Below are 21,119 nucleotides of genomic sequence, written 5' to 3' on the forward strand. Positions count from 1 at the left end.
GTCCTGACACTCATTCTCTTTCTATCTGCCTCTTCTCTCTCTCTTCCTCTCAAATAAGTAAATAAAACAGTATTAAAAAAATCTTTTTGGTGACAGCTTCCATAAGTCAAGACAATAACCATGACTATTCCCACTCTCTACTCCCATTTTACCTGTCCCAAACTCATCCTCCATTGTATTCCTTCTTTCTGTCTTGATTTCTCAGTGACCTGCAGCCCAAGCATGTGGAATTCTCAGTAGTAGGGTCTTACTATCTAGTTCTGGTGGGTAACCACAACCCTTGGCAATGGCCTGTGATGTTTTCGAGGCATTGGGGTCCTCCCTGGTCACCAACCCACTGGAAGGTATCCTACCCCTGGCACTTCTGCACCATTATCCACATCCACAGGATACTTCTGCCCATTCTCTCTCTAACATATATATTATTGGCTAGCAAAGAAATAGGTTTCCATATGGCTTATTCATAACATCTTAAATTTTGATTAACCCCCCTCCCTCCCTTCCTTCCCCTGATCCCACTTAGACCATTCCACTTCTAGTAATCTGACCCTCCACTTACAATATCTACAATACCCTCCCCTTAAGTCCTCCCCTCTCCCTCTTCCCTCATAACCCCTTTCTGGTTTGTTTGTTTTTTTATATTTTATATGTATTTATTTGACAGAGAAAGAGAGAGAGTGCTCCAGGGCCTTCAGCCACTGCAAATGAACTCCAGACACATGCACCCCCTTGTTCATCTGACTAACGTGGGTCCTGGGAAATCGAGCCTGGGTCCTTTGGCTTAGCAGGCAAACGCTTTAACTGCTAAGCAATCCCTTCACCCACTCCCCTTTTAAAAATTGATTTATTTGTTTGAGAGAGAGAGAGAATGGGCATGCCAGGGCCTCTGACACATGCACTACCATGTGCATCTGGCTTATATGGGACCTGGAGAATTGAACCTGGGTCCTTAGGCTTCACAGGCATGCGCCTTAACCGCTAAGCCATCTCTAGCCCCTTATCACCCCTTTCTAGCTTCTTAGCCTCTACTACTGTCTTCTCTGAGTAATTTTTTTTGTTTGTTTTTGTTTTTGAGGTAGGATCTCATTCTAGCCTGGGCTGTCCTAGAAATCACTATGTAGTCTCTGGCTGGCCTCAAACTCATGGCAATCCTCTTGCCTCTACCTTCCAACTGCTGGGATTAAAGATGTGCACTACCATACCTACCTTCTGAGTAATTCTCTTTTTCTTTTTTTATTTGAGGAGAGAAAGAGGCAGAGAGGGCAGGGGGTGAGGGGGGCAGCTTCTTAACCACTAAGCCATCCCTCTAGGCCATGAGAAATGAGAAATTTTCTTGAATGAACAGCACTTATGTTTTTATGCTTTGCTGTGTGGTGGCTATTTGCTTTATAGTCCATGCCTTGAGAATCCCCTGGTCATTTTAAAGTCCTTCTGGCTCTTTGGAAGGGACAGCTAGATCAGTTGTGTTTTACAGGTGGGTATGGAGCGGCAGCTTTGAACATGAAGCGGGATCCCCTACACATAAGAATCAAAGGAGAGGAATTTCCTCTGACCCTGGGTCGGGATGTTTCTGGTGTGGTGATGGAGTGTGGGCTCGATGTAAAGTATTTCAAGCCTGGAGATGAGGTGAGTTAATCCTTGTCTCTTTTCTCCTTGCCTTGCCTTTGTTATCCCCCTCCTCCTTTACTGGTCCCTTTCCTTTCTCCTCCCCTTCCCCCTTCTTTCCAATGTACTCCTTTCTTTTCCCTTCCCCTTTCCTCCCCTCTTGTCCCCCTCTTCCCTCTCATCCCCTCCTTCCCTCCTGTCCCCTCCTTCCCTCCCTCCCTTCTTCCCTCTCTCCCCTCCTTCCTCCCTTTCTCTTTCTTTTATCTGATACTGGCTAGCCTTAAACTTGATGTATAGCAAAGAATGATCTTGAATTCCTGATTCTTCAGACTCCACCTCGCAAATGCTAGATTACCAGCCCGACTTCCAAGGCCGTCATCCCTTTTCTAGACATGCGATGTCATCCTCCTTCTTTTGGAAGTATGTGCTGTGCCGGCAGCCCTCTTCCGGTCATTCCAGGAAGCATACTGACTGGCCTGTGACCAGAACCCTCATTTTCTTGGCTTTCTACCATGGGTTTTGAGACAGAGACTCACAGTGTGGCCTGGGCTTACGTGCCTCAGCAGTGCCTCAGCTTCCTGGGACTGAGATCGCAGCCCTGAGCTGCCCCACCTAGCTTGTACTTGAGTTTTCTAGCTACTTAAGCATCACTAGACTTTTCCATATAAAGGATTGGAACTACTTTATTTTTCTTTTCTTTTTTTTTAATTTTTATTTATTTATTTGAGAGCGACAGATCGAGAGAAAGAGGCAGATAGAGAGAGAGAATGGGCACGCCAGTGCCTCCAGCCACTGCAAACGAACTCCAGATGCGTGCGCCCCCTTGTGTATCTGGCTAATGTGGGTCCTGGGGAACCGAGCCTCGAACCAGGGTCCTTAGGCTTCACGGGCAAGTGCTTAACCACTAAGCCATCTCTCCAGCCCAAAACTACTTTATTTTTGTTAAAGAATTTATATTTATTTAGTTGAGAGAGAAAAAGAGGTACATAGAGAAACAGAATGGGTGCCCCAGGGCTTCCAGCTGCTGCAAATGAACTCCAAATGCATGTGCCACCTTGTACATGTGGCTTATGTGGGTCCTGGGGAATTGAACCTGGGTCCTTGGGCTTTGTAGGTAAGGGCCTTAACTGCTAAGCCATCTCTCCAGCCCTCTTAAAGTCTTTAAATGATAATTTCTACTTGATGGGTTAGCTGGTTTTAAAATACCAAAAGTTTGGTATAATCTTATGTCACTTTGAACATTTATGCCAAGAGATTATGTAGTGAGCTCACAGTGACAGCAGTGTCCTGATTGCTTTGTATAATCCCTATGAGTTAGGCATAGTTAGGCTCACACTACAGATAAGGAAGCCACACTATCTGTAAGAGTCCCACAGCTAGCTGGGGGTGCTTATATGTGCCTGTAATCCCAGCACCCAGGAGTCGGAAGCTGGGGGACTGTGAGTTTCTGGCCAGCCTAGGCTATAGGAGGAGACTTTGTAGGGTTGACATGTGTTGGGGAACACCCTCATGCTTACCTTGGTCAGAAGCAACCTCTGTCTCTAATGAAGTCATATGTCTGTGTTTCAGGTCTGGGCTGCAGTTCCTCCGTGGAAACAAGGCACTCTGTCAGAGTTTGTTGTAGTCAGTGGAAATGAGGTAACTCGCTGTCTGTGGACATGTGTAGCCTGACAGGTCGCTCTGAGATTAGTGGTGGTTTTTCAGATTGAGTTCGTGTTTAATAGGCAATTTTGTGACTAAAATAAGGAATAGGAGATTTTGAAAGATTAAAAAAGTATTTGGTATCATTTATTATCACTGCCTGCCAAAACAATCATCTTTGTCTCATGGAGCAGGGATTTGGAGTGAGTGGAATGCTGCCATGCTTCTTGGTTCTCCTTATATAAACCAGATACACCCAAGGGAGAGTATGGATTAATCACAGAGACATGCATGTCTCAAGCTGTTTTAAATACTTTTCAACACAGGAGCCTACTCAAATATAGTCAGGAAACCGGACTATTTGAACAGAAAGAAAAGGGTTAAATCTGAGAAGATTTGGTATAGAAGGGAGGCGGGGAGGAGAGTAGGAGTATTTTTATGAATGAAAAGGCCTGTAAAGATTACTGTCCAGAAAACAGGAGTGAAAGAAGCAGTTATCTTTAAAAAAATTAGAATGAAAAGTTAAAAAAAAATTACTGGGCAAGAGCAAGACCCTACCTCAAATAACCAAAAGCAACAACAAAAAAATTTAGAATGTGTTTATGAGGGTTCAAGGTTTATTTGAATTTATCTTTGGGTAGATTGAGGACTAAAGTGATCATTATATATGGTCTTTTTTTATAATCAGTGAAATAGCTATATCTAATAATGTGGCCTTCAAAACTTGGGCTGGGGAAATGGCTTGGTAGGAAAAGAGTTTGTTTGGAAGCCTGTTGGCTCAGGTTCAATTCCCCAATACCCACAGAAAGCATAAAGTGATATGTGAGTCTGGAGTTAGTTTGTTTGCAGCAGCAGGAGGCCCTGGTTTACCCATTTTCTCTCCTTCTCTCATAAATAAATAAAAATATAGAAGCTCAGTGTAAAAAAAAAAAGCTGAGTATCTGTGAGGCAGGCAAAGAGCTATTTGGAGAATATTCTTAAACATGCTTTAAAAGTATTTTATTTATTTATTTGAGAGAGAGAGGAAGGGAGAGAGAAAGCGAGAGAAAGAGAAGAGGCAGAGAGAGAGCATGGGCATGCCAGGGCCTCCAGCCACTGCAAACAAACTCCAGGTGCATGTACCACCTTGTAGTACATCTGGCCTCTATGAGTACTGGGCAATTGAACCTGAGTCCTTAGGCTTCACAGGAAGTACTTTAACCACTAAGCAATCTTGGAGAATATTCTTTAGAGATAATCTTGGAATAATAGGGCGTGATATAAATACAACCTGGTGGAAGACTTCTGTAAATTTATCTGTGGAAATAGTTAGATTCCTTTGAAGGCAGGTGTGCATAATTGCATTTGTAGGTTTGCAAGTTTCTGCTTATGTATTTTTTACGTAGGTTTCTCACAAGCCCAAATCACTCACTCATACTCAAGCTGCCTCCTTGCCATACGTGGCTCTCACAGCCTGGTCAGCCATAAACAAGGTTGGTGGCCTGAATAGTAAGAATTGCACAGGAAAACGGTAAGTGGATTAATGGCATTGTCTGGCCCTCCCGCCTTTTCTTCTCTTAGTTCTTTGCAGCGGATAGGGTAGTATTGAAATTAGAATTATGTACATGACCACGCTTACCCTAACATTTGACAGTGTTGCACCTTTTAAACTTCATTGTGTTGATTCTTAGATGAATCAAATGAGGATTTAAAAAGAGGCTTGTGGGCATGATGGCGCATGCCTGTAGTCCCAGCAATGGGGAGGCTGAGATGGGTGGATCACCTTGAGTTTGAGGCTAGTCTGAGACTACATAGTGAAATCCAGGTCAGCCTGAGCTAGAGTAACCCTACATCAAAAATAAATAAATAAATAAATAAATAGAGGTATGTAGTTGGGCTGTCTAGGAACTTGGGCCTTTTATATTTTATATTCAGGCAGAATTTTATATGTTAAACTCTGGAAAAAAGACCTATAGCTTTTATCAGATTCCTAAAACCATTAAGAGTCACTCTGTACTGTCTAAAGAATGATGTCTAGGTGAAAGGGGCTTTCTTCCCTTACCTGGATTGGCTGAAAGGTTTATATATAGATCTACAAACATCAGTTAAAAACAGGCTTCAAAGCACTGTTGAATCTGCTTCTCTTGGGCTCAGTATTTGATACCCTTAGATCAGTTCTGATGCTCCTGTGACTTGAATGTACCCTTGTAAGTTAGCAACCATGCAGTGACAAGAAGTGCCACAGGGGTACAGTTGTTCTCCCCCATCTTTGCTTTTACCTTCCATGGCCAAACGTGGTCTAAAAAGGTGAGTGCAGTACAGTAAGTTGTTTTGAGAAAGAGAGGGAGAATCCCATATCCACATAACTTGTTACAGTACATTCTCATAGTGTTCTATCTTATTATGTTATTGTTGATTTCTTACTTTGCCTAATTTATGAACTTTATCACAGGTGTATACACATAAGGAGAAACATAGTATATTCAGGTTTGGCACCACAGTACATGCAGGCCCTGCAGTGTCAAGCACTCATTGAGATTCTGGAACACACTCCCTGTACTTAAGGGAGACTGTTATCTTCCAGTTCATATTCAAGTTCTGCCACTTTGTTGCTGGGTGATCTGCTAAAGTTCTTGTGCCCTAGCATGGGTGGAGGCACAGTGGGAGGCAGTCAATAAGTGGTAGCCCCTATATTAGCCGGAACATTCTCTTTTAGAAAGTCAACAGAGTAAAACTGATTATTATGGTTTTGGATGAAACAACAAAGTACCATGAACCATTTACAGTGATTATAAGGAGGGATAAAACTGTAGGTAATATAACAAGATAGCACAGCTCTTTTTTTTATTACTTCGGGCTGGCACACTCTATGTTGTTCTGTTTTCCTGTCATTATGAAACATTGCACTTTTAACATTTTTGTGCACAGAAGTAGAGCATTGCCTTCATTAACAGTTTAAGCTTAATTCCTGAAAGCATCGTGAAGGCTATTCAACTAATGACGTGCTACCATTTTCTTAGAATTCAGGCAAAATATTTTCCTAAATATCAATCTTGTTAATTTTTTTAAGCTTTTGTGGGCTATCTTTTTTTAATTTGACATTTTGGTTAAATGCTATTTAAATTAGACACTGATTTTTCTAATGGTCTGCCTTAGTTTATAACCTTGTAGAAATGTCCATCTAGATTTTTAGACCTTCATGATTATAGGCTGTACAATATCATTGATGTTTCATTGTTTTGGTTCTGTTCCCCTTAAAAGTGATAAGGAAAATTTGGGGTGCCTTGGAGCATTGGAGAAGTATCTCAGCTCTTGGGTGGGCAATAACTCAGGAGTTAGGGCATGAGAAAACTCAGTCAGCAGTCACATAAAACTTCCACTGAGTCAGTGGCCTCTGGATTCTTGGTTTATAAATTCACAGAAATAAAAACCACAGTCCAGAGGATAAGGTTCAGAAATATTTTATTATAGATGGAACTTAGGAAAAGGAAGCTCTTGCTCAAGGAGACAAGAGAGGGTTTCCAGAAATGGGGAAGCCCGCCCTGACACCTTTGAGAGTGCCTTTTATGTGAGCCCCGATGGGTGGCTGGGTTAATCCAAACTAATCGGTTTGTCCCAATGCCCGGTTCTGGGAAGAGGATCAGTCTGCTTACATTCTCTCCTCTCCCAGGAAAGGAAAAGGGAGAAGAGCAGACGTATTTATTCCTCTCTTCTAGTGAAATTTTTAAAGAGCCTGACTCTCCCTTCTGACATTTCTGACCTGTACAGGCCCAGGGACACTTCTCATATTTGTCTAAGAGAAGGTCGTTTACTTTTGGGGTCCTTTAGCCCTCATACTGTCTCAAAAGCATTGCATTTTCTCTGCTTCCATGACTGTATGCACATTATGTTTAGGGACCTCTCATTCCTTTTGCTGGCTTGGGGTTCTCTGGACATATTTTAGAACACTATAGACAAAGCTTAGAGATGAAGATCTAACTGTTTTTCCTTGGATGCCTCACTGTGAACTCCCAGCTTGTTGTGGGCTTCGTGGGTAATTATTTGGTTCTCTGTTATTGTCTTCCTAGGCTATAATGGCCTGGAACTGTGAAACTGGAGCCCTGGTTCCTATTCTGTGCCACTAGCTTACCAGGTGGCCAGGCTGCCATCTTGGTCTCTTGCTAGTTTTCTCTGAGCTACTAAACGTAGGACACTGTAGACTGTGAGAAAAACTTTGAGAAGTGGATAATGTTGTATCTTACAAGGCCATTATATAGTATATTGGATTGGATCTATTAGCTGAATACATGTGAACCAAACTAGGTGAAATCCATTGAACAGCTTCAGTAATTCATATCATCAACCTCTCATGTGTACAGTGACCTGTAGGGTATGTGTATTATGAGTAGTAGTGAGAAGGGTAGCTTTGTCCCTTCAACTTTCTAGGACAAAATACCAGACACTGGTGACTTATTTGATTTCTCACAGTTCTGGAGGCTCAAGATACAAGCAGACTTGAGGCGAGGGCCAAGTTTCTGTTTACAGACAGTGCCTTCTTTTGGTCCTCACATGTTGAAGGGGGCCAACATCTTTTTGGCGTCCTTTTGAGGAACACTAACCCCATTCCTAAGAATTCTGTCCACATGGCCCAAACACTTCCCATGTCATCACCTGGGGTTAATATTTAAATATCTGAATTTAGGAAGACACATTACAAATATTGCAGGCATTGAGACTATAGCACTTGTTACTTGTTGTTCCAGAAATATCAGTTCACTGAACTCACTACACATAAATTATAATAATAGCCTGTTTCTTTCTCTAATTACATGTTTGTGATAATCATGAGATTTAAACACCTTAAGGTACTACAAAATGTGTGTGCATGCATGCATGCATTGTGAATGGAAACGTTGGACCTTATACATAATTTATCACATGAGCTATATCTCTAGCCTAGAAGTGGTATTTTTTAAAATTTTATTTATTTATTTATAAGCAGAGAGAGACAGATAGAGAGAGAATGGGCACACTGGGGCCTCTAAACCAGTGCACATTAACTCCAGACACATGTGCTCCTTGTGTATCTGGTTTACGTGGGTCCTGGGGAATCAAACCTGGTCCTTTGGCTTTGCAGGCAAATGCCTTAACTGCTAAGCCATTTCTCCAGCCCTAAAAGTAGTTTTCATGAAGAAATTATATAGTACGATCTTGTTATACTGAAACTCAGAGATTCCAATGTCCAAAGTGGATTTTTTTCAATTTGACTATTCATTGTGATTAATACAACATATTTTGGCTTCCCTAAGCAATAATATCTCTTCTTCTGTTGTCTGTTACCATAGAAGGCATACTTTGGTTCGCACAAAGCAGGTCAGTGTTTATTACCAAACAGTTGTATTTTCTAACCAGTTAAAGATGTGGAAAATAACAGTAACAAAAATACTTCTCAGCATCTTGAAAAACTTTATAGATTTTTTTTGTTGTTGTTTGTTTTGTTTTTTGAGGTGGGGTCTCACTGTAGCCCAGGCTGACTATGTAGTCTTAGGGTGGCTTGAACTCACAGAGATCATCCTACTTCTGCCTCCCGAATACTAGGATTAAGGCATGTACCACCATGCCCAGCTACAATTTCTTTATAATGAAAAGCTTCTTTGAAATTAAGACACTTTCTAAGGTTCAGTAGTGTTCCTAGCTCCTTTTTTTGTGCCCAACTATGTTTCTGTAACAACTGGGCATAAGTGATAGTTAATCTTGAGATATAATACTGTCAGTTTTGTTCATCTATTGGTGACAAGAAGGAACAAGTCACAAGTAGAATTATTCCTTTGTTTTCAGCTTGTTCTTTTTATTTATTTATTTATTTTGTTTTTTGAGGTAGGGTCTCACTCTACTCCAGGCTGACCTGAAACTCCCTATGTAGTCTCAGGGTAGCCTCAAACTCATGGTGATCCACCTGTCTCTGCCTCCCAAGTTCTGGGATTAAAGATGTGCACCACCATGCCTGGCTCCAGCTTGTTCTTTTTTTAAAACAGTATATATCTAACTGACTGTAGTGGCACATGCCTTTAATTCCAGCATTCAGGTGGCAGAGGTAGAAGGATTACCAAGAATTTGAGGCCACCCTGAGAATACAGAGTGAATTCCAGGTCAGCCTGAGCTAGAGTGAGACCCTACCTCAAAAACAAAACAAAACAAAAGTATATATTTATTTGTGGTATATGTGTGTGTGTGTGCGCGCGCGCACATGCCATGGTCTCTTGCCATTGCTAACAAATGCCAGATGCTTTTACCACCTTTTGTGACTGGCTCTTTGTGAGTACTGGGAATTGAACCTGGGCACCTTTAGTGGTTGAGCCATCTCCCCAGCTAAAACCTAGCCTTAGTTTCTTCATGATTTGCATGTAAGAACACACAGAGAATTTAGGGTTCTCAAGATGAATAGAACCTTTTAAAAATAATTGTTACACTGGCTGGCATGATGGCTCATGTTTGTAAACTCAGCACTCCGGAAGCTGAGGTAGGATTGCAATGTGCACCAGGCCAGCCTGGGCTGCATGATGAGCTCTAGGCCAACCTAGGCTACAGTGTGAGTTCCTGTCTCACATCAAATTTTGTAAAATTGTTGCACCTCATTTACTTGAATATGGTACAATTTGATGGTTTTTTTTTTTTTTATTGGTAGAGTCCTGGTGTACCTGACTATTTCATGTTCTGCCCGAAATTCATCTCTTTCTGAGAAAATTATATTTCACTCTGATACAAATACTAGAAAGCATGTCAGGCATAGTGACACACACCTTTAATCCACCACTTGGAAGGCAGAGGTAGGAGGATTGTTGTGAGTTTCCAGCCAGCCTGTAAGTCCCAGGTCAGCCTGGACTAGAGTGAGACTGTACCTTGTCGGGGTGGGGAGAATAAACAGACAAAAAACAGTTGTGTGATTTGGGAGTTGAGAGCCTCGGTCTGGCCAATGCCATGTGAATGAACCCTCCCCTGCTTCTGGCTTTTCCTGCCGGCCCAAACCCAGGAAGGGCTCAGTAAAGGAATTGTAGAAACTTGCATCCTGACACTTTGTGTTTTGCAAATGAGCCTGTAGTAACTGGGGTAGTTCTCCAGAGAGGGTTAGAAGTCAGTCGTTCATTCTCCAGTGCGCTGTAATCTCTCAGCCTTGCCATTCAACTGCAGCTGCCCTCATGGGGTCACAGCTAAGTGGCCAAATCCGGGCCTTATTCTAACATAATCCCTCTGAAGTATCAGCACTGCTGACTAGACAGCTGGCAGGAATTTACCTCTATACATCACCTCTGTGTTTTCCACAGAGCCCAAAGGAAACGCATGGTTGCCCCCCCCCCCTTGACTCATGAAGAGATGTGCTCCTGAGCCCCAATGGAGGCCAAGAAAACCACCAATAATATTAAACTCTTCCTATACTGTGTATTTTCCACACATATATACCTATGATAAAGTTTAATTTATAAAATAGTAAGAGATTAACCACAATAATAAAAAAATAAAACAAATATGACACAATAATAGAAGTTACTTAAGATTTATGTGTTTATTTTTGTAATTTTGCATTTTTGTATTTTTGGGCCTCAGTTGAATACAGGTCATTGAAACCACAGAAAATGAAACCATAGACAGAAGAGGACCATGGTACCTCTAAATCAACTTTTTTTTTGAGGTAGGATCTCAGTGTAGCCCAGGCTGACCTGGAATTCAGTATGTAGTCTCAGGGTGATCTTGAACTCTCTGCAGTCCTCTTACCTCTGCCTCCTGAGTGCTGGGATTAAAGGCGTGTGCCACCATGCCTGGTTCTAAATCAACTTCGTTTTGAGGCAAGCCCAACAGAGGGCGGGGGGGGGGGGGATTGGTGCACCAGGACCTCCAGCCATTGCACTCAAACTCCAGACGTGTGTACCCCCTTGTGCGCATGTGTGACTTTGCATACTTGAGTCACCTTGTGTGTCTGGCTTATGTGGGACCTGGAGAATTAAACATGGATTCTTAGGCTTCATGGTGCCTTAATCACCAAGCCATCTCTCCAGCCCGAAATCTACTTCTTATTTGTCAAATCCATTACCCTTGCCCATAGGGGAAGGCTGATGCAGGGAGTATAGTAGTGGAGACAGCAATTTTACCTGATTGTGATTGGCAGATCTTAGTTTTGTTGGATTTTACACAAACGTGTGTCTGCACAGATAGATATCGAGGACTCCTGCTGGGCCCACATGTAAGGAAGGGCTGCAGCTCCAGCTTCGCTGGCTCCCTGGTAAACCCTTCTCTGGCCACACTGCTTCTGCCTTTTGTCCACTTGGTTGTCCCCTCCATAAGCACTCCTTCCCTCTGTCTGTTTGTGCATCTTGGAAGGAACTGGTGATGTGAAATGTGGGTCCCACTGCCTTTGCCATGGGGGACAGAGCAGGACGTCCCACTAGTCCGGGTGGCAGTTTGGAGGCATCTTGGATAGCAGAACCACGGTTATCCTGTGCCTGAGGCTCTTGTCCATGGTGGGTTCACTGCACCGCTGTAAACAGCTACTCTGGGCACCTTGCCAAAATGTATGAGTAGCTTTGTTGACATGGGAAATGTGTTTAAATAACCGGGCATCTGATTCACACATGCACTCTCCTGTAAACTGGGAAATGTCAACACACGTTAGAAGAAGAGGACACACATCTCGGCTATAGTGGTCATATTTGGTTGGTTTATGTTATAGCTCTATTATCCCAATATTCAGAATAAGCTTCTCATCACCTTAGTGAGTAAACTTAGCATATTAAATAAATAGCACATTATGTTGAGATACTTTGCTATATTTCACCCATATTTTCTTTTTTTTTTGTGGGGGGGGAAGGGTTTCACTCTGGCCCAGGCTGACCTGGAATTCACTATATAGTCTCAGGGTGGCCTTGAACTCATGGCAATCCTCCTACCTCTGCCTCCCAAGTGCTGGGATTAAAGGCGTGCACCACCACGCCCAGTTTATTTCACCCATATTTTCCTTCAGAGTTAACAATAGAACATGAAACTGAAAAACTGTGCTACTACATTTTCAGCATCATACTTATTCACTGACAGAAAATTTACCCATATTTAAAATTATCTCTGTTTCTAAGGCATCAGGAGTTAATAGATGGCACTTTAATCTTGGAATATCTTCTCCCACCCCCACACACAACACCTAAACCTGAAGGGACTCATAGAAACAATGCACTCTGTGTGAGACAGGTGGAGAAACATACATCTAAATTACTGAGATTATGAATTCTTTTTCATTTCCCAGAGTACATGTTGGTGATGATCATTTCACAGCTCAGGCATCTGAGACCTAAGGACTCCTTTAGTGAGTAAACAGGTGTCAAGAGACGGCCACCTGTACAGTCAGGAGATCAGGAAATTCAAGGTCAATCTCAGATACTTAGCATGGTGGAGGCTAGGAAGAGGGACAGGAGACCTTACACACACGCACGCAAGCACAACCACCAAAAACATCAACAACAAAACCCAAGGAACTGGGAAGATAGCACAATTGGTAAAACACTTGCCTTGCAAGCATGAGGACCTGAGTTCAATCCCCAGAACCCATGTAAACATGTGGAGCATGAGCCAGAAAGGTGGAGACAGGAGCCTTCCTGGGTCTCCCTAGCTCAACTGGTGAGCTCTAGGCCAATGAGAGACCTTTTTGTTGTTGTTGTTGTTTTTAATTTGAGAGAGAGAGAGAGAGAGAATTGACTTGCCAGGGCCTCAGCCACTGCCATCAAATGCCAGGCACTTGCGCCACCTAGTGGGCATGTGTGACCTTGCACTTGCCTTATCTTTGTGCGTCTGGCTTATGTGAGATAAGGAATCAAAAATGAGCCCTTAGGCTTTGCAGGCAAGTGCCTTAACCACTAAGCAATCTAGCCTGCTTGCTTGCTTGCTTGCTTCCTTCCTTCCTTCCTTCCTTCCTTTCTTCCTTTCGTGTGTGTTTTCAAGGTATGTCTCACTCCAGAATTCACTATGTAGTTCCAGGCTGGCCTGGAACTCACAGTAATCTTCCTACCCTCTGCCTCCTGAGTGCTAGGGTTAAAGGCTTATACCATAATGCCTGACTTGAGAGACACTTTCTTTAAAAAATAAATAAGCATGTGGAGTGTTATTTAAAAAGCTGATACAGGAATTTGTAGTTCCTTGCATGCCAATGCACTGATAATTTGGGGATGTTCTCAGATTCTTGGTTTATGAATTTGACAAATGAAATCCAGAGACCAGAGGATAAGGTTCAGAGAGATTTCATTATAGCTTAAAATTTTAAGAGGGAGGGCTGGAGAGATGGCTTAGTGGTTAAGCGCTTGCCTGTGAAGCCTAAGGACCCCGGTTCGAGGCTCGGTTCCCCAGGTCCCACGTTAGCCAGATGCACAAGGGGGCGCATGCGTCTGGAGTTCGTTTGCAGAGGCTGGAAGCCCTGGCGCGCCCATTCTCTCTCTCTCCCTCTATCTGTCTTTCTCTCTGTGTCTGTCGCTCTCAATTAAATAAATAAAAAAAATTAAAAAAAAATAAAATAAAAATTTTAAGAGGGAGAACAAGCAGAAGGTGGGGGTGGAGGGGATTAATCCCAGAAGTAAGAGGAGGAAGCCAGGCAGAGCTCTTGCCCAGGGAATCAAGAGTGGTTTTGAAAAGCCCACCCAGAGACTCGGGGTAGGGGGTGCGCAGTATAAGAATTGGCTTTGCTCTCTACAGGAGCAATATCAGGTTTCGCAGGTCTCTAGGGAAGAAAGGCCAGATTTCCCAGGTCTCTATAACGTGGAACACTATTTCTAGAACTCTTAGAAGTCGAGGTTTCTGCAATCTAGGAAGGGTGCAAGCTTAATCTAGAAATCTTTCCTGGAGGGTATAGCTCCCTAGGGAAGAAAGAGATCAGGAAAAATCCAGGTTCTCCTTGCCCGCTTAGTGGCATTTCCAGCTTTTAGTGAAGGAAAAGCTGCTCATTTTGGGTCCTGTCACCCCTAAACTGCCAAGCCAATTTCTATCTCCTATGCTACAAAGTTACCCAAAGTTGTCTTCTTGTTTGCACATACATGTGCACATGGACTTACACGCATATACATACATGGGGGGAGGGGTTCTGATATGCAGCCCAGACGTTCAGATTTCTAGGGCCAAGAAATTTGAAAGTACAGAATTTTGGGGTACAAAACTTTGAAAGACGAGCCTCCTTTCTGGTTCTCCTGTCTTATTTTTTGTTGTTTTTTGTTTTCCTGAGACAGGGTCTCATGTAGCCTAGGCTAGCCTTGAACTCACTGTGTAGCCAAAAATGACCTTGAACTCCTCTTGGGCCTCCAGCCATCACCGCCCATGGGTTGGGATTATAGATGTGTGCTGTCACGCCTGTTCTCATAGATTTTGTAAGGCAGTAGGTGAGCATCATGAGACTGAAATACTGAAAATGTACCAGAGGACTTAGGTAGCACAGGCTAAATAAACAAGAGGCATTCCGCTCTTGGAAGGGAAGCCAGCATTGCTTTAGTCTGTGCTTATTTACGGGGCATTTGTAGATTAAACAGGCATACGAGTGAGTTAGAATTTACAGTTTAAGAGAGCAAAGGAGCCCAGTGTGCGGCACACGGCCGCAATCCCAGCGGTGGGGATGCTGATCTACGCGAGACTCCATCTCAAAAGCAAGTGAACAGAAAAGAATGAACATCTACAGTGGTGAAATAATAATTCATGGTTTCCCTATCAGTTAGCGCAGTCCCTGTAAACTTCATACAAGCTTTCTGTTCTAGGAAATGAGAGGAATGTGCTTCAAAATCTACGCAATTTTGAATCATAGTGCCTTTGCAAGTCAAGTATTTACTGGGTGCTTTTTCTATAGAAGCCAGCAAACAGTACATTTTGTCTTCTTCACTGTACCGTGGAGGCTTCTGCTGCAATGAGATTTGAGTGTGTATAATGTGGCCATGACAGCAAGCTAGGTAAAATATCTCCTTTGCTCCCCACAGCACCTAAGTGAAGGGCCATTGTGATGTAGGCAGGGCAGTATTTTCTCTTGCAGGAATGTGTTTGGTAGAGGAGCAATCAGCTTATTGCTGACTTGATAATTCGTTTCACCTGCTATCTTTTTGAGCCTTTGAAAAAAAGTGGAGGCCCTTGCCCCTGCACAAAACTAAAGTTTGCAGAACAACAACAACAAAAGTGTGTGCCCAGAACTTTCCAAGCTCATGCACTGCACTTCTTGAGCCTACTCCCGTCTTTTGCATCTCGAGGGCGCCCTCAGCTGGCGACTCAAGGAACCGACACTGCTCTTGTAGAGCCACTTCTGCCAATTTCTGCTTTGTGAGGAAGTAAGGCTACTTTGAATTAAGAGTTATGAGGAAGAGATAAGCTGACAGTAATGAGGCCAGACATATGTTTGGCAGTTGGGCCCTTAAGCAGTCATTATACTTGGTATCCATTTAATCCAGCCTTCTCAAAGAGAGAACCAGAAATTAATTTCACCCTCCCTTAAGGCAGAGGTAATTGTTGCCATGGGTGTAGGATGTAATGCTGATTAGATGATGTTTATAAAGCCCAGCAGGGATGGGGCATCTGCCATGCCCAGGAGAGTATGCTCAGCACAGGGTGAGAGGGAGGGCTCTGTCCTTGAGTGCCTGTGAAATAGAAATAGGACCCTCAAAGCAAGGAAGATGGCTCCGTGCTTAAGGCACTTGCAGAGTCTGCTGGCCTGAATTCAATTCTTGGTCCACTCATGTAAGCTGGATTCAAAAAGTGGCACAAACTGGGCAAGAGTGATGGCTCAGCAGTTAAGGCACCTGCCTGCAGAGCCTAATGACCCAGTGTGATTCCCAAGTATTCATGTAAGCCAGATGCATAAAGTGATGCGTGCATCTGGAGTTCATTTGCAGTGGCTAGAGGCCCTGGCACACTCATATATTCTCTCTTTCTTTCCATCTCCTCCTGTCTCTCTCTCTGCTTGCAGGTAATAAATAAAATATTTTAAAGAATTTTTAAGTGGCACAACCATCTGGCATTTGTTTGCAGCAGCAAGAGGTGCCGGACTCATGCTCACACACGTGTAAATAATAAATAAATGAACTTTTAACAAAAAACAGGACTGTTATGGGAATAAGAAATAATAGGTTCTCATGCCCACAATCAGTTACTCACCAAGAGTTTCTCTCCTCCGTTGTCCACAATGTATGGAATGTGCCCGTCCCCTATTCCATCATCACAACTGACCAGGTACAGCAGTGCCAGGTGTTTCCAAGAACAATGGCACTGATCTGTGTCATCCTTAGGAAAATATCCTCAAACCACAAGGAAGACATTTCTTAAGCAAATATCCTCATGACTAATGAAAAGTACCAGACTTCAGACTTAAAAACCTGATAAAATACATGTTTGTTTCTCTGTCATACTGCAGATTAAAAGAAAAGCTTGAAGTTATTTGGAGAAATTGACTAGCTACATTTAGATAATGAGCAAAAAGTGAGGGGTAAAATGTTTCATGAGTCAGTTAATTATAGGCTGGTCTGTGAAACAGAATCTTGGTTTGTCTGGTGTGGTTCTTTTGAGACAGCAACCCAGGCTGAACTTGCGTTTGGAGTCTTCCTGCCTCGGTTTCCCCCCGCCCCCCAGTGTCGCAGGTGTGTGACCACCACCCTAGCTGTGAGGCAAGGTTTGGTCCTCTTTTCCCCACTCGGGAAAGACTAAAGCTGAAAAAGCTTTGGAAAACAGAAGTCACCTTCAAAATTTCTTCTACTTTTCACATAATTCTGTGAAACGACAAGTGCCTCTTCTAGCAGTGTAACTTGAAGGAGTCTTCTTTTAATTACATGTAATGGCATTTCAAAGGGAACAGCTGGCTTGGAAATAGCGGTAATACCTTGTAAAACACAATGGTAACAACCAGGCTTCCGTGATTTCAGTAATAGAGAAAGAAAAATAGAGACAGAGCACATGTTCCAAATTCTAGTGTCTTTATTGAGAGACAGATAGCAAATTTCTCTGCACTTTCTAGTAGCACAAACAATTCTTCCTTTTAAATTATTTGTTATTCCCATGAAGGTCCTAATTTTTTGGTTGCAAATACTGTTTATTTATTATTTACGTACATGTGTGCATGCCTCCAGCACCTCTTGCTGCTGCAAACAATTGCCAGCCCCTCAGGAATGCCAGCAGCCATGCAGCATAGTGACAGATAACCAGCACGATCCTCCCCACCACTTAGTCTTCAGAAAGGGATTTGGCTGTGGGCCTTAGTTTCTCTCAACAATCCTTAGCAGCACCAGGGCCAAAGAGTCACTTTAAAATGTCCCTCAGCTTCTCTTGGTAGCATGACACCAAAGAGCATTCAGCACAATTTTCTGGGCGCTTGAAACCGTGTAGTACTGGAAAGCCATTCTCTGAAGCTCTGTCATGATCAGAGAATGAGCTATGACAGTCTATGGAGCAGTGGTTCTTGATTCTCTCTTGGATCGTCTCTTCTCATTTGGTGATTCTACTCCTTGCCAGCGTACACATCATTACACCCAATTGTGCATTGTAATTTAGGAAATCCACAATTTTTTTGTATTTACTTGCCACTGCAAACAAACTTCAGACAAATGTACTACTTTGTACATCTGTCTTTACATGCATACTGGGGAATTGAACCCGGGCTGGCAGCCTTTAACTGCTGAGCCATCTTCCTAGCCTGAAACTCACAATTTCAGAGGCATCAGGATCTCTCATCCCTGTGCTTACCTCTGCTCTGTCCCCTACTCATTTCTGAACTCCAGGCTAAGTATCCTGGCCTCAGGAGGGCTACAGAATAGATGTGGTGATGGTCTGGAGCACAGGGTGGTCATGCTCATCAGACACGTTTGTCTGCTTTTGCAGGAAGTCATAGTGAGGATGAGATTGTTTCCACTGGGATACCTAGTGACTTTGGCAGATATGTTTGAACACAAGGTATTGACTCCTCTTTGGCAGGAATGTGGTCAGGAATGTGATTTCTATTTATTTTTTATTTTTTTTGGAAGGAAGGGAATTTATTGAAGCTTACTGACCAAGGGGAAGTTCCCATAATGGCAGAAGAAGTTGACATCCCTTTCACAGATCCAAGCTGAGAGAAAAGCCAAAAGCAACCTCCACTAGCATGGGCAAGCACACATCAGGAACTTTGGGCAAACACTTTGCATATCTTTAAACTGGAATTCCAGATCCACTTCCACACCTCAGGGCTGGACGCTAGGACCTGCGCAGGGGCACCAAGTTACAAGCTTAAATAAAACTCCTGAATCAACTGGGGAAGCTTCCACTCAAACTACCACAGTCCCCATACTGCTGAGGGCTCCAGAGGAGAAAGAACTGAGACCGCCCTGGAGGCCCAGACCCCTGGGAAGTTCTGCCAGACTTAGTGCCTCAGGGAGGGCCAGACCATGCCATAGCCAGTGTTCCTGAGGAGAGTTATCTGATGGATCTATGGCCTGCGGGCCACATGCAACTGAGGGCCACAAAAATCATAAACTTACTTAGAATAGTATGTGATTTTATATATATTCTGTTTATTTTTATTTATTTATTTGAGAGAGAGAGAAAGAATGAGCATACTAGGACCTCTAGTCACTGCAAATGCACTCCAGACACATGTGCCACCTTGTGCATCTAGCTTACATGAGTACTGGGGAATCGAACCTGGATCCTTGGGCTTCTTAGCCAAGCACCTTAACTGCTAAGCCATCTCTCCAGCCCAGGAATATGATTTCTTCCAGAACAACTGAGGCTAAGACATTAAGAAGTCCTAAATTTCCTTGTTACTGAGGTAATTTTATGGTGCTTTTAGCTTGGAAAAATTGTAAAACAGATGTTTAACAAAAGTAAATGATTAGTACTATTGTTATTTGGCATTCTCAGTAAGGAGTTCATAGAACCTCTGACTTAAAGACAGCTCCTTAGTGACTCTAAAAGAGAAATCCTTGTGTAACGTCAGTTGGGAAGCTGATATTTGCTTTTGGGATTATTTGTCATTGAGCAGTTACATCCTGCCAGTTACACCCATGTGGGATTCGCACTGACAGCGGGTTCTTCTGTGTTGCAGGGTTTTGATCTTGGGTGCTTCAGGTGGAGTTGGTACTTTTGCGATTCAGGTAAGTTTAATCTTGTGCATAGGAAGATTTTCTTTGTGTGAATTTATAAATTTTCCTTAAAAGTTGAAAGGTAGGGCTGAATAAATGGCTTAGCAGTTAAGGCATTTACCAGCAAAGCCAAAGGACACAGGTTCAGTTCCCCAATACTCATGTGAAGCCAGAAGCACAAAGTGACAATGCATCAGGAGTTCATTTGTAGTGGCTAGAGGTCCTAGTGCACCCATTTTCTCTCTATCTGCCTCTTTCTCTATCTAATGTGTGTGTGTGTGTGTTTGGTTTTTTGAGGTAGGGTCTCACTGTAGCCCAGGTTGACCTGAAAATTCACTACATAGTCTCAGGGTGGTCTTGAACTCATGGCAATCCTCCTACCTCTGCCTCTCGAGTGCTGGGATTAAAGGCGTGTACCACCACATTAACAAAATATATTTTTTTATTGTATTTAAAAAAATAACCGTAAAGGTAGGTCTGATAAATCCTCTGTAAGGCCAGCCTGCTCTTCCAAACTATGAGAAAAGGAAGTGTTAGCCTTTCTAGTAATTTAATATATATTGGGTATGTGAGGAAAGCTCTTAGGAGGGCAACCATGGCAGTGGTTGTTGATAGAAATCTGCCAGCCTGTACTAACAGCTGGGGCTAACTTCTCATCCAGATTTCTGTGGACCTTATGTAGAAAGCGATAAGCTTATTCTAAAATATATTGAGAATGCAATAGCTAAAATGTGTTCTACATGGCCAAAGCGATCTACATATTTGGTGTAACCAATAAAAAGGCAACTGCCTTTCTTGTGTAAATGACTAGCTTATCCCACAGTACATATGGAATTGCAAAGGACCATAAGGAACAGAGTTAGAAGACTCACACTCTCCAATTTCCAATTTACTACTAAGCCACAGAAATCAAAACTGGCCTAGGGACAATTATATAGATTGCTGGCATAGAATTAAAGATTAAGAGATAAGTTATACATGTGTAGTCAATCAATTTTAACAACAATCAATTTTAACATTAGATGGGGAAAATAGTTCTTTCAACAAATGATGAGGCAATTAGATGGCCACGTACATAACTGTGAAATTGGATCCTTACCTCACTTGGGCAAAAACAGAACAAACACTAAACTGTAAGAGCCAAAATTATAAAACTTAGAAGCAAACAGCAGCTTAAATATTCATCACCCTGAATTTGGTACCAGGCTGTCAGATATGCTACCAAAAGCCCAGGCAGTGGACTTAGAAACCAGTCCATTGAACTTCATCAAATTAAAAACTGTGATACGTCAGAGGGCACTGTGAAGAATGTACAAAAGGGGCTGGAGATCACATGGCTTAGTGGTTAAGGCACTTGCCTACAAAACCTAAGGACCCATGTTCGACTCTTCAGATCTCACATAAGCCAGATGCACTAGTGCACACGGTTGCTCATATGCACAAGGTGGCACATGTGTCTGGAGTCTCTCCCACTCTCTCCTCCGCCCCACCCCTTGCTCTCACTCTCTTGCATTACAAAGGCCAGTCTGTAGCTGGGCATGGTGGTGCGTGCCTTCAATCCCACCACTTAGGAGAGATAGGAGGATCAAGGCCACCCTGAGAATACATAGCAAATGTAGCCCAACCCTCTTTCAAGCATAGTGAAACTCTTACTTTGTACAATATATACCAATAAAAAGTAGAAAAAAATAGGGAACTCAAAGCAGGCATTTCTTCAGAGAATACACATAGCCATAAATTCATGGTTAGATGCTCAACAGCGTTAGTCATTAGAGAAATGTAAATGGAACCACAATGAGACACCATGGCATG

At 42.8% G+C, this 21,119-nt stretch overlaps 1 protein-coding gene across 1 annotated transcript in view; it reads left to right on the plus strand.

The window, feature by feature from the left end:
- Positions 1-21,119, plus strand: part of Rtn4ip1 (reticulon 4 interacting protein 1) — a 65,539-nt gene that overhangs the window by 9,701 nt on the left and 34,719 nt on the right. The window contains exons 2-5 of the mRNA XM_004660607.3: positions 1,475-1,626; positions 3,175-3,243; positions 4,632-4,756; positions 19,271-19,319. Of these exons, the coding sequence (XP_004660664.3) occupies positions 1,475-1,626; positions 3,175-3,243; positions 4,632-4,756; positions 19,271-19,319 (395 nt within the window). The remainder of the gene's footprint in view (positions 1-1,474; positions 1,627-3,174; positions 3,244-4,631; positions 4,757-19,270; positions 19,320-21,119) is intronic.

The sequence above is a fragment of the Jaculus jaculus genome, chromosome 7 (genome assembly GCF_020740685.1).
Source record: "Jaculus jaculus isolate mJacJac1 chromosome 7, mJacJac1.mat.Y.cur, whole genome shotgun sequence".
Taxonomy (NCBI): Eukaryota; Metazoa; Chordata; class Mammalia; order Rodentia; family Dipodidae; genus Jaculus; species Jaculus jaculus.